Source organism: Ipomoea nil, unplaced genomic scaffold (assembly GCF_001879475.1).
Source record: "Ipomoea nil cultivar Tokyo-kokei standard unplaced genomic scaffold, Asagao_1.1 scaffold1834, whole genome shotgun sequence".
Classification (NCBI taxonomy): domain Eukaryota; kingdom Viridiplantae; phylum Streptophyta; class Magnoliopsida; order Solanales; family Convolvulaceae; genus Ipomoea; species Ipomoea nil.
Window position 1 is genome coordinate 3,752,618 of NW_017618262.1, and position 14,513 is coordinate 3,767,130.

Sequence of the window (14,513 nt, forward strand, 5' to 3'; positions counted from 1 at the left end):
TTTTCTGATATCTCTAGATTGGAGGTGATATAAACTTTATAATGTAACTTCGTGACTTGAGTCGTTGACTTGGCATCGTTTTTGCATGTATAAATTCATTGTTGTAAAGCTTGGTAGTGCATTTATTTTGAATAAATATAAAAATGTAAAATATACTTAATTAGACATGTATAAATTTTAATACATTCTGCATAGTAAACTTATAAAGTCTCTATTATTTTAATTGCTCAAATTCAACCTTGGATGTCTTGATCAAAATGAATGTGATTGAAGCGTTATGTCATCACAGCATAACATTTAATAATTACCAGCTAGGCAAAGATAATGTTGAAAAGATAAATAGTGTACGCAACGTATAGAAGAGATAGCGATCGGATTGACATTATATTGTGTGAAGAATTTTAACGTTTGGTGCTACATTATTGGTGTCATCTTAATCCCATCCGTTATTTTCCATCGGTCCCTCCTCGTCGCGGTCAGCGGAAAACAACATAGCACAAATTGACCGAAGGCGACTTAATAAGCAAGTAGATATATGTGGTCATGCATTATTATTGCATTGTATTGTATTGCCATTTTCATTCTTTCCAAAATGTTGAACCCCCAACTCTAAGGGCCTCCACACCCCGGTCCGACAGAACATTTGAGAAGATATAAATCATGGTAACTCAACTGAACATAAACTACAGAAGCTAGACCTTTGCTTACTGCGCACAAGGAGTCCCTCTCACTTTGATAGGTTGCTCCCACACTGTCGCTGGTGAAACTCGATTCCTAGTCATTCTTTTCAACTTTCAACACTCTGACCAGTTGAGCTGCCCATACGGACTATATTGCCATTTTCATATTTCACTGGCTGCCACGATCGGCTACGAGTATAGAAACAAACAAATTCCAAATGCGATTAAAGAAGAAGAGAAAGCAAGTATTTCGAGAAATAACAAAAAGAAAAGTTCAACAAGTAACAGAGACCCGCAATTCTAGTCCTCAACATTGGAGAAGTCTACGTTATCATTTAGTAGAAGTAAAAGTTATTAGGCACGGTAACGGTCCCATGAAAACAAAAACTTCTGAACTCTAGAAGGGATATTATCAATTGTTATACAGTGGATCATGGACTACACAATACTATGTCGATCATAGTCGTTAAATGAAATTATTGTAAACTTAAAATCATACTTTAGTGTTGTTGTATTGAAATTAATGTGTTAAAAATGAAACTAAAAAACAAAAACTTATTCAATAATGTATATTGTCAAATGAAACTGTAGTATAATTAAAATGATACTTTAGTGTTGCTATAATTAAACTAGCGTGTGGAAAATGAAACTAAAATTCAGAGTCATACAATAACATATATTGTCAAATAAACTTAAAGTGTAATTAAAATAATACTTTAGTGTTGCTATAATTAAACTAGTGTGTGGAAAATGAAACTAAAATCCAGAGTCACACAATAATATATATTATCAAATGAACTTACAGTGTAATTAAAATAATACGTCAACATTACTATAAAAAAACTAGCGTGTATGAAAAATAAAACTAAAAATAGAGCTCATGCAATAATATATATTGTCAAATAAAAATATAGTATAATTAAAATGATACTTTGATATTAATATAATGAAACTAGTGTATGTAAAAAATAAAAATAAAATGAGTGTAATTACAATGATACCTACTTCATAGTTCATATATGGACCACAGTAAAATTTGCCGGATATTATTTGTCCAATCTGTGTAACCAAACAAGGCCTTAGAAATTTATAGCAGCCCAGTTAAATCAAAATCAATGGGCTTATACGTTCAATGAATAATGAGTGCTTTTAAAGCCCAATCACTTAAGCCCATTAAGAGCAAGTATAACATTGCAGACGGAAGCTCTGCAAAACCCTACTTTTATAACTGCCAAACTCTTCATTTTTTTCTTCACCCAACCCTAGCAATTCTTCGACGCAAAAATGCCGCCGAAGTTCGATCCCACTCAGGTCGTTGAGGTGTTCGTGAGAGTCACCGGCGGCGAGGTCGGAGCCGCGAGTTCTCTCGCTCCGAAGATCGGTCCGCTCGGTCTCTCCCCCAAGAAGATTGGTGAGGACATTGCCAAGGAAACCGCCAAGGATTGGAAGGGCCTCCGCGTCACCGTCAAGCTCACCGTTCAGAACCGTCAGGCCAAGGTGGCGGTCGTCCCCTCCGCCGCCGCCCTTGTCATCAAGGCCCTCAAGGAGCCGGAGCGTGACCGGAAGAAGACGAAGAACATCAAACACAACGGCAACATTTCCTTGGATGACGTCATCGAGATTGCTAAGATCATGAGCCCTCGCTCCATGGCCAAGGACCTGACCGGCACCGTGAAGGAGATCCTAGGGACCTGCGTATCGGTTGGATGCACCGTCGACGGCAAGGACCCGAAGGATTTGCAACAGGAAATTGCTGATGGAGACGTTGAGATCCCTCAGGACTGAGTGAAGAAGAAGTAGGAAGCTTGAGAGGTCAAGCCCTAATTTTTCATGATATACTAGAAACCTTTTTTTTAAAGTTAAATTTTGTGATTTCATTATCGAGGATTGTTTTGATTTTTGTTATCAAAACGCTTAATTTTGATTCATAATATGATCTGGTTGATGCTTATAGAAATTGTGCTTTTCATTATACATCGTATTCAACAAGCTCCATATCTTAACTTTAATTCTGTGTTCAATGAAAATGTGCCTTGCTTGTGCTGCATTGAATTGAAATGGCAGTATTGATCAGGATGATTCCCAATTAGTCCATCTGATAAATAATCCAAATTGAGTTTTAGTCAGCTTTACTTTTTGCTTATATTCTTCCTGTGTTCAAAACAATGTTGTAAAAATCCGCCTAGGTGTTAGTCGCCTTTAGGCCGGGCCTATTTCAGCCCTAGACGGTTTTTAGGCGCGAGTTGGGTGCCTAACTCTGCCTAGTTGGCGCTCAACTAGGCTGAGTCGGTACCAAACTCGGCGGAGTGGATGATATATTTGACCAACGAGTAGCACTTTCTGCAACATTGGTTCAAAATGTATGAACTAATGTGATTTTTAGATACAGTTGAAGAAGCAATGTGTTGCAGTACTTAATCTTTTTAGGTTTCTGCAGAGTGTTCTGTTAGGTTTCCAAGTATGTATCCACTTCATGCCATGCATATCTATTGGTGTGCTTCTTTTGTTGAGATTTATTATGAACACACAAAATATGAGATTTGTTAAAATTTAATGGCTGACTTTGTTTTTGGACCATGGTCCACACAGCTGTGTGAACCATAACAACCGAACGAACAGTACCAAGGTTGTGAATATAAAGGGTCGAAGCTATACTATGGTCCACAGAGCTTTGTGAACTATGGTCTGAAAACGGCGCCTTTAATTCTAAAGATCCGTAATGTTTTGCATATTGTGTTTATATTAAAATAAAACTGTCTCACATATTGAGTGTATATTGTCAAATAAAATTGTAGTTGAATAGAAATGAGACTGTAATTGTGTTGTAATGAAATTCTGTTGTATATAAACTGAAACTGAATATTAGTTTACATATTTGAGTTTATATTGTTCAATGAAACTGTAATTATATTGAAATGATATTGTAGTTGTGTTGTAATGAAACTAATGAAACTGAATAATAGTTTCACAACATATTTGAGTGTATATTATCTAATGAAATTGTAGTTATATCGAAATGATACTGTAGTTGTGTTGTAATGAAATTACAGTATATATAAAATGAAGCTGAATAGTAATTTCACATATTTGGGTGTATATTATCCAATGAAACAATAGTTGAATTAGAATTATATTTGGGTGTATATTATCCAATGAAATAATAGTTGAATTAGAATTATATTTGGGTGTATGTTATCCAATGAAATATATAATTTAATGGTGTTATAATAAAATTACAGTATGTATAAATTGAAATTTAATAACACGTAAAATGAGTATCTTTTTTTTCCTTTTTTTTTTTTTTTTTAATAAAGAAATGACACCGTTTTCGACCATGGTATAATTTGCCACGAAGTTGTCCTTAGTTGAAATCTGGGCCGGGCCAGCCCTGGTAATTATATATAGACATACACTGGTTATTAAACAAAATTGTGGGTTTTGTGTTCTGGCCGTAAATGGTTTGAACAGTTTGTTGTTTGAGTTTCCAAAACTAAAACAAATTAAGAGGAAATGAATGAGGACGACCATTATATTGAGAGCCATGGTTCACCTAGACAATGGTCCAAAATGACATTGTTTCAACGTAGGTTAACAACCATTCAATTTCTTTGTTACACACTATATTCGTTATTCCAAAAGGCTGAACCCCAACCTTAAGGATCTTCCACACCCCGGCCCGACAGAGCATTTGGGAGGAGTATTCGTGATGCTCCATATTGTCATTACTTGATTTTTAAATTTTAATGTTGCCAAGCTAAAGGCAACCGTAAACTATGTTTTTAATCAATTCTTCCATATAATTTCATATTCTTAAAAAGTAAGAATTGATCCCAATCATCCATTAGGGTTCATTAATGGTTGAAGACACGGGCTAACAACATTTGATTTCTCAAAATGGAGGGTGCGGATGAGTTAGGTGTGTTCAAATGAGATCTATCTCTGTAAAAAGTCAGGATTGGTTTCAGCCACTTCATCTTGATTTATCAATGATTGAAGATTTTAGTAAAAAAATTAATAATAATAAAGCTAACCATGCTATTTTTCCATCACTTTTCAACAACCCACAACTATTGATCTATATAAATGAAGGATTGTTGGACCGACTAGTCTGATCGACTTGTCATAACTAAGATCAAGTTTTGTTTCGCTCAAAACTACATTGTGAAACAATTTTTTTTTTTTCCTTAAGGAAAAGTCAGGCCTGTTTATCTTCTCCATAAATGGCTGCATTTCAATGCATTTTCTTCGGCTTAGAGACGCTTAGTGCCTAGCCGGCCACCTAAACTGATTTTTACCATACTAGTCATAGTTTATTCACTATTGTGCCATGCTGTATCATTGAATGACCCATCCTGCAAAGCTGTTAAAAGAGGCAATTCACATATGATCTTGGTCTAGAAATCAATGTACTTGGACCACATAGTTAACAATATGGGCTCTGTTTTAGGGTTTGAAAAAGGAACATTGAACTTGATGGGCTCAGCTACTGAAAATGGATAATCTGCAGTTACAATCTCTCCTCTAGTCTGGCAGCTTCATTTTCTGGAATGATTTGGCACTTTGTTAGGTAAGCTGTCAAGTCCTTCCCCTACCCCCAAGTAGCCATATCATGGATACCCTCAACCACAAGTATACAATTGAATGATTGAGATAGGTTTTGTGGATCTCTCATTCTCACCTAAATTATACAGCAGCTCAGACATTCCAAATTACTCCAAATATTATATTAAATCTCAAATTTAATCCGACTATAAATATTATCACTATAAGTACATACATGACTTTTATTTTTCCATTATTGTTGGTCCTTTCAATAATAAATCTAGTGAAATCATATTGAGTTTTGCCGCCATTGACCTAGTGGCACAAAGTGGTTCTCCCATATTGAAGGTCATGGGTTCGTCCCTTAGTGAGGGCGATATTGACTCTTTGTGCTTCAGTAGGTTGAGAAAGTAGTTATGAAGAGATACTGCATTGTAAGAGAGCCAGAAATACTCAAAAGAAAAAAAAAATAGATAATTGGATCATGACACTTGTATCTTAAAGCTACCGGTTCGATTCTTGTCACACTAGCTCAATTGAATCTATAATAATAATATTAGGTGAATTGAAAGGTGAATAACACCATTAAAATTAAAATTATTGAATGGATGGGATTGAAAGAATAAAATGAGGAATGTAGACAGGTGGTCATATAATAACTGGATGGTCGGCTGCCCAGTAATGCTGCTCTTGCTTTGCTCACATATATATGGTCGGTTTGTTCAATATATAAATGTTCCTTTCGTGTATTACATTTTCCTATGTACAAACAAGTATTATTTTTTACTATATTTAAGACATAGGTGACAAGTATTTGTACTATATATAATTTATATTGTTAGTTTAATCGCAATAAATACGACCATATAATCTGCATTGGCTTACCAAGTTGACTAGACATTCAAAAACCAAACACTCAAGATTCACAACTTTGATTCACTAGAAATATCGACTTCCATATTCTAAGTGCATAAATTTAAAATTTAAGGTGCATTATTTTCTAGCTTAAGGTGCATCAGTTTGAAACTTAAGGTGCAAAAGTTCGAAGACTTAAGGTGGATCAATTCAAGTCTTAAGGTGCATAAGTTCGAAGGCTTAGAGTGCATAAGTTCGAGACTTAAGGTGCATTAGTTCAGAGGTTAAAGGGCATAATTGTTTCATTTTGAGTCGTGCATCCAATTGTCAGAAAGAGTGTTTTTTTTTTTTAAAAAAAAAAATTCTAAAAAAAATTCTTTCATGAGTCGTTTAACGGCTCAGATCTCACCTTATTTTTTCACCTGGAACACCCTTCGCACGTGAAACATCCCATATATATATATGAATTCACTGCTGTAATTATGTTTCGTTGTACAGCTCGTATTAAGGGAATGCACTGCTGTAATTATGGGGATGCACCACAGCTAACATTACGTTGCACGGCTAACAATGTAATACGTATGGCCACTATTGTTTCATAGTGCACCGCATTTTTTCTCACGTTGCACTGATGTGAAACAGTGTGCACAGCATCAATTACGTGGATGCACATGGCTGTGGGGAAAATACTCTTCGTACTCCGCTAGAAGTTTCTATAGTTGCGTAGAAGAAGCCAAGGTTGGAAGTCTTTTTGGTTTAGAAAACCTCTAAAATCATCTTCAATAGTGGGAATTTTGATGTAATTTTTGAGGAGTTTTTGTAAGTGTGATTAGAAAAGAGAAAATGGGAGTAGAAAAAAAATAAAATCAAATCAAAAGCTGAAAAAAAAAAATTAGATTGATTTATGCGCCCAGGCACGCGCCAACTTGGGCGCGAGAGTTACGCCTCACGCACGCTCTCCCTTCAAATTGTAGGACCCACATTCTCAAAATTTGGGATATTTGCAGGAGCAATCCATTTCATCTCTCTTCTCCCTCTCTCTCTTCCACCTCACTCTTCCTTCCTAAAAAACTGATCCAAAATTCCTCCAGAATCCCCTTTTGGGATGCTATAAGGTGGTAAAAAATATTAAAAATTTTACTAATCTCCATATATTTTTTTGGACATTCAGAAAAAGTTATTGATAATCAACAATTTCTAACCATAAATGACCCAATCATCATCAACTTATTAGTCTTGAATAAGTAAAGATCAATCTAGTAAATTGCTTGAGATCAACTTTAATATTAGTAAGATCAACATTTTATTCCATGCGCAGCACAATCAAGTTAGTGCTTCATTATATTAATTATTATTTCCAAGTTCATTTATGCTATTGTAATGCTCATGTGTTGGGTGGAATGCTTCAGCCATATACCTAAATCTTTTCTCAAAAGGTTAAATCTCCAATTCTAAGGGCTTCTCACACCCTGACTCGACAGAACATTTGAAAAGCTGTAAATCACGGTGATTCAATGGTCTCAATAGACAAAGCTAAATGTCAGTGCACACAACAAATTTTTTAAACGTAATTTTCATACTGTTACTGTTAAAGTTCAAACTTTGATCTCTTCTCCCAAATAATCCCGCACTGCCCACTACCACATATCCAAATCGGACAACCTGGTTAGAGAGGGAGAGAAACCTTGAATCTTGTTGGAACAAACTGTCTAATGATAATGCAAAAGAATATCCAATCAGACAACAACAAGAATACATCATGTTACCCATGCATAGTGTGGGCTAGTATTGAGCTTTTAGGTGCATTTTCCAGATAATTTTATCTGGCAACAATCATCATGCCAACGATAAGACAACATTGAGGCCACAAAACTTTCTTTTTCTTTTTTTAACTCTATATTTTATTTGTAACATTTAATAAAGAGAAAAATTAAATGGCGCGTGACATCACTTTTTGCTTCCCCTTTCATTTTTTTCTTTTTAAATTTAATTGTATATTTGATTTAATTAATATTGGATAAGGTTTGAAAATAGAATATATAAGGCGTGATAATATTAACAAATCCAAAGCAAACGCTGAATTATCGCTTTCCTGCCTGTTTGGATTCGCATATTTAAAGAATATACAATTCTCGAATTAACCACAGCCACTCACTAATCATAATCTATAACAATAAATAATTAAATAATTATATGTAACTCAATGATATAGTAAATTTTTAACCACAATACAAAATGTGTTGACCTAATTCATTGCTATTATTGGATAGGTTTGGAGAAGACCCTTCAGCTCAGTAAGACTTTAGGCCTCGAGCAGTTCAAGTTAACAATTTTGAATTGGTTTTTTTTGTGGCCAAGATTGGAGTCGAGTGGAGTATAATTATTAAAAATTGTGGTTTGTGAATGTGAAAATTCAGCCACATTTATAAAAATTGCATTTAAGAAAGTTGTACTATACGCTTATGGTCATGGAAGTTAGTCCTTATTTATGGGAAGTTTAGACGATTTGTCAAATTTGTATAATATAAACTTTTCGAAATTTAATTTCCTTTGGAATTGGAAGCTTGGCTTGTACATATAAACTATAAAACTCTTGAAGAAATGATGAAAAAGGACAAGTAACCAATTCTTACACAATAAATTTACTCTATTTTTATCGTTCTCAATCATTCTTAATCGGTTCTTTCTTGCATCTTTTGCATTATCTTGCAAGTTTATGTTAGTTCGCCAATTTTGATTTCTAGACAATATTTGTTTTCATATACATTTACAAAAATTCTGTCTATTTTTTAAATTTTTCTTTAATTCATTTTTTAAATTATTGTCTTTTTTTTTTTTTTGTTTTTTTTTCTTTTTTTTTTTTTTTTTGTTTTGTTTTTTTGCATTTTATACTTATATGCTGAATTTTTTTTCTCATAGAAAAATATTAAATTACAAAATACCTTATATTCTTGAATCTTGAGTAGTCTATTTATGAATTTCCATACACCACCACCATATCACTATACAATTTGAATAATTATTCAATTATTCGGACTAATAATATTATCATCTTTTCTAGCCGTTATTCAAATAATAAGTAATAATAATTGGCAGCACACCAACCAAAAATCAACATCAATATCATCTGTAATTCGACATGTTTTCAGTTCATAGATGATTCTAGTGACTAGAGTTCATATATAGTTTCCTGCCTCCCAAGCCTTCCCATTTTTCTATTATTATTATTATTATTATTATTATTATTATTATTATTATTATTATTATTATTATTATTATTATTTGAAATACTCGTGATTTTATTTTATACTTTCTCAATCTTTTTTAGTACAGTCTAAAAACTCAATGTCCTCACCATCAAAATTCAATCCTTTAACAACATATTTAAAATGGTAAAAGATATACCATTACACTACAAAATAGTTGGCATTATTATAAAAATTTAGTTGCAAGTGAATGGGAAATTAAACTGATTATTGACCGAACTATTTTGATAATAAATATAGCAAGTTAGTTTCCACTCTTAAATTTTGTACTTGACATCAACTTCATTTAAATCCGAAGTACAATATATATATATATTTATGTTTGGGAGACAAAGAACCTATGGAATTAACAAGAATTGTGGATGTTGTCCACATAGACTTAATTCACTGGTTCAATATATAGATAATATTTAGGACAAAAGACCAAAGTTAAAAACTCGGTAGTAGTAGTGTGGGGATTATGCTCACTGGCATTTGGTCTTGGGGTTTGAGAATTCAACATTTTAGGACAAAAATTGTAGATATTGCCCCGAAAAGGGCTGCCAACATCTTTTTTTTTTTTTTTTTTGCTCAAACCCGCCATATAAACTATTTTAGTGCGGCTTACCTCTTTTGTATGGTTTGAAAAAATTAAATAAAAATGCACCAAACTTCATTGTTACAACAAGAATATGTGAATTTCAAATTAAAATTTTGATATGAATTTAAATCTTATAAATTTTTGTCCACAGAGACACTGATCCTGATGAGTCATGATATATCATACTCGAGGCAACCCCAGCACTTGAATTCCGACCAAAAGCAAACAATTCAATGTAATGAAATAGAAACGATAAGTATTGAAGCTAATTATATTGTTGATTCAACAACCTCACTCTTCTTTCAAAAACTTTATTTCGCACTACAGCTAACATAACCGTTACTTATATGTGTCAATCCAGCCTGGCCTGTTTCTTCATTTTGTAGCTTATCATCATCATCATCATCATCTATTATAATATTATTATTAATCATTTCATCAAATTTCAACTAATTATATGTAATGTAACACAATTAAACCCGACCATTGAACTCCCAATAAATAAATAAATAAATAAATATATATATACTGGTTCAAATGAGGACAGAGCTTCCCGTGCTCTCGGTGTGAATTGCATCATTAGGTATTGATGGATTTAATTACCCGGGGTAGACCCGAATCACTATATCCGGATAAGAATATGAATAATAAATAAATAGATAACACGATGTCGCAAAGACCGTGAGACCGTATATTATATTAAACGCCGTAGAATTGGCTATTACAATAGTATTTTAGGACAAAGTATGCAAGTAGAATAGATCGTGTCTTAATGAGACAAGGTGGGGGGGTTTTTATACAACCCCACCCCTAACTGCCACCCCCTAAGGCGGGGGGGGGGGGGGGGTGGTTGGATCCGTGTTGACCGGGCCTCCTTGACTGGGTCTAGGTCGGCGGACGACCTCTTCGTGGTCGACCCCTCGTGGACGACCTCTCCCGGACGACATCTCCAAGCCGGGTCGGCGGACTGCTGGCCGAAATCTCCAAGGGCCGAGGCCCCGTGGGTCGGGGCTCCGGGTCTTGCTCCGATCGTAATATATCCATCAGGTATGTATAAATGCATCACAGTGTTTGAAAATGCACCAGAATAATATGTACAAATAATGCACCACACATAATGGTGCATTTTTGGACACTTTGTGATACATGTATGCCTATTTAATGGTGCGTGACCGCACAACCGCATGAGAAGCATTGTTCGCACAAAACCTGATCATATATATATATATATATATATATATGTGTGTGTGTGTGTGTGTGTGTGTGTGTGTGTGTGTGTGTGTGTGTGTGTGTGTGTGTATTAGTACTACTACCTCTATGACTCTATCATGGATCGAGTCTCACCCGCGACAGTGTGGGAGTAACTTTTCAAAGTGAGGAGGCCGGGCTCATTGTGCGCAGTAAGCAAAGGTCTAGTCTCTATAGTTAATGTTCAGTTGAGTTACCATGATTTATTACATCCTCCCATATGCTCTGTCGGGTAAGGGTGTGGGGGCCTTTAAGTTTGGGGTTCAACATTTTAGAAAGAATGTAGTATCTATCCAAACATACAAGAGAGTAAATCATGTGGCTTTCCTCGGAGAGCTATATAGGTGTCATCAAGTTATAAACTATTTGGTAATGACATTATATATGTTACTCAATGAGTTTCATAAATAAAGATAACATAAACATATATAGAAGGAGGAGAGAGAGCCGTTGTAGAGAAATGGTGGGGGCTATGCAAGCTAAGAAATTACATAAATAATTTGTGTTGGACGGCTTAAACTTTTCTTTTAATTATATATAATAATTTAATTAATCAGACAACTGTGCATCAATGATTAACGCCCCTCTTTAGTCTCCACTCCCACTTTCATAAATACCTACCACCCTTTCTCCTCACCACTCATCCTCAGCTCATCACTCTCGCAAATACCCCTTCTCTAGCTTAATTAGCTTAGCAGCAATGACTAAGGATGTGGAGGCCGTGCCGGAGCAGCCGGCGGAGTTCTCCGCCAAGGACTACCACGATCCGCCGCCCAGTCCCTTGATCGACTTCGACGAGCTCACCAAGTGGTCCTTCTACCGCGCCGTCATCGCCGAGTTCATCGCCACCCTTCTCTTCCTCTACGTCACCGTCTTAACAGTCATTGGCTACAAGCACCAGACCGACCCCAAAGCCGGCGGCCAGGACTGCGGCGGCGTTGGTATCCTTGGCATCGCCTGGGCCTTCGGCGGCATGATCTTCATCCTCGTTTACTGCACCGCCGGTATTTCTGGTAAGCTAAGGCATATACACACAAACTATTACTCCATCGGTTCCATTTTATCTGTCTACGTTACACCAACTTTTTATTGCTTTAATTGTACATTTACTTTTAAGTTTTAAATATATAATATTTCTATAATAATGGCCCTGTTTGGTAAAAAATTAATTTATAGATCAATTTTAGTTGATTTGACCACTATTAATTGTTTGATTTAATTAAAATATCAATATAAATGTTTGGTTAATTAGCTTTTTGCAACTCTAAAAGGCTAAAATTCATAAAGCTACTCCAACCAACTTTTTCAATTAACTTTTTGAGAAAAGAAATTATATCAAATAGCTATCAGCTATCAGCTATTTACCAAATAATTTTTTACAATCAACTAATGTTATTAACTATTTAAACCCTCTAATTAACACAATCAGCTAACAACCGAACAATAATTTTACCAAACATGGCCAATATCTAGTTAATGAAATTTAACACATAAAATGAAACAGATAATTTTTTTTTTATATTAAACTTTTAGTAAAGATGAAACACATGGTTGAAACGTGCAGGAGGGCACATAAACCCGGCCGTGACTTTCGGGCTGTTTTTGGCAAGAAAGGTGACGTTGCCCAGGGCTGTGCTGTACATGATAGCACAGTGTTTGGGTGCCATCTGTGGTGTAGGGTTGGTGAAGGCTTTCCAGAAGTCATTCTACAACCGGTACGGCGGAGGGGCTAATGAGATGGCAGCTGGTTACAATAAGGGTACTGGTTTGGGTGCAGAGATAATCGGTACTTTCGTCTTGGTCTACACCGTCTTCTCAGCCACCGACCCCAAAAGAAACGCAAGAGACTCTCATGTCCCTGTAAGTACATATATAATTATTCAATTTTTCTTTATATATTATGTGAATATAGCACACTAATTCTCGTATTTTGTTAATACTGTCTTGATTGAACTTGTAATACACTATAAGTTAAAATAGCTAGGTTTCTATGGGGTTAGTAGGATGGCAATTCAACAAGGATAAGATCATGGGATTTACAAATTAAATGGTCTGTAACCCACTAGGTGATGCTTAATGGTTGGACACCACTAATTAGGATAACAAATCATTTAATCTCCTTATTCCAAATTTTCCAAAGTTTATACAATATGTTACTAGGAATAATGTATAAGGGGAAAAAAACAAGAATAAAGTGATCTAATCTAGTGACTTGGCCTCCCTGTAGCGATAAGGACGTATATAGTTAAATAATAAAATAATTGTGGTCCTGTGAGTTCTTATGTCTTAATCAGAGTAATTAATTGAGTAGTTAACCTAATTAACCCCATCTTTCAAACACACCATATAAAATTAGTCAGGATCTTAACGGTGTTATAAATCTATATAGTCTAATAGCACGAAATGATTCTTTGTGCTTTAATATATTAAAAAGTAGTTATAAACAGATACTACATTGTAACAGAGTCAATAATACTAAAAAAAAAAAATCATAATAATATTCAATATTATTAATATCGGTGTTGATCAGTATATTATAAAATTTTTATTTAATTAATTTGATGAAAGAATATATATATGGTTGGTAATAATTAAAGAATTGATGTGAAATGAAGGTGTTGGCCCCACTTCCCATTGGATTTGCGGTGTTCATGGTCCACCTTGCCACTATCCCCATCACCGGAACCGGCATAAACCCGGCTAGGAGTTTCGGAGCAGCGGTGATTTTTAACGACGACAAGGCCTGGGATGAGCACTGGATCTTCTGGGTGGGACCCTTCGTCGGAGCTCTGGCAGCCGCCGTCTACCACCAGTACATCCTAAGAGGCTCCGCCATCAAGGCACTCGGATCCTTCCGGAGCAACGCCTAATAATTATTTGTCTGCGTTTTCAGAACTGTAGATAAACCAAGAAGCTAAGAACAAAAACATATCCCGTTTGGGGATAATTCTGTCCCGCTTGCACTCATTTTCCATTTCCATCACTTGAATTCCGTGTTTGGTTTGGCTGTATCTATGTGTTTGGTTCGCCTTTTTTTTTTTTTTTTTTTTTAAATCATCTCCCTATCCTATTTATCTTCTTGTGTATTATCGTTGTTCCCTCGTAAATTAAGTAATTTTTTTTTCCTTTTATCTCCGTAATTATTTTATTGAGTTAATACCCAAAATCGTCCTCGACTATTGTGGTTTTTCTCAATTTCGTCTTAAACGACTTTAGTGACCTAATATCGTCCCAGACTTTTGTGTTTCGCTCAATTTAGTCCTCAATTTGTTATTCCGTCAAATTGGTGTTAAATAAAAGGACAATTCAGTAATGTCAATATTGATCTCTCTTTACTTTCAA

At 35.1% G+C, this 14,513-nt stretch overlaps 2 protein-coding genes across 2 annotated transcripts; both read left to right on the forward strand.

The window, feature by feature from the left end:
- Window positions 1–1,914: 1,914 nt before the first annotated feature.
- Window positions 1,915–2,637, forward strand: LOC109193063 (60S ribosomal protein L12). Its single transcript, XM_019343857.1, has one exon. It carries the CDS (start codon window positions 1,965–1,967, stop codon window positions 2,463–2,465), a length of 501 nt encoding a protein of 166 aa, XP_019199402.1. The 5' UTR covers window positions 1,915–1,964; the 3' UTR covers window positions 2,466–2,637.
- Window positions 2,638–11,809: 9,172 nt separating this feature from the next.
- LOC109193062 (aquaporin PIP2-7-like) lies at window positions 11,810–14,300 on the forward strand. Its single transcript, XM_019343855.1, has 3 exons — window positions 11,810–12,184; window positions 12,736–13,031; window positions 13,787–14,300. The coding sequence occupies exons 1-3, from the start codon at window positions 11,872–11,874 to the stop codon at window positions 14,039–14,041; spliced, it is 864 nt and encodes a 287-aa protein (XP_019199400.1). The 5' UTR covers window positions 11,810–11,871; the 3' UTR covers window positions 14,042–14,300.
- Window positions 14,301–14,513: the final 213 nt, after the last annotated feature.

Excerpts from the sequence above, each read along its gene's own strand:
- LOC109193063 (XM_019343857.1), top strand. The coding sequence starts at position 1,965 with ATGCCGCCGAAGTTCGATCCCACTCAGGTCGTTGAGGTGTTCGTGAGA.
- LOC109193062 (XM_019343855.1), top strand. The coding sequence starts at position 11,872 with ATGACTAAGGATGTGGAGGCCGTGCCGGAGCAGCCGGCGGAGTTCTCC. Across the intron at positions 12,185-12,735 it reads CTGCACCGCCGGTATTTCTG|GAGGGCACATAAACCCGGCC; the intron begins GTAAGCTAAGGC and ends TGAAACGTGCAG. Across the intron at positions 13,032-13,786 it reads CAAGAGACTCTCATGTCCCT|GTGTTGGCCCCACTTCCCAT; the intron begins GTAAGTACATAT and ends TGTGAAATGAAG.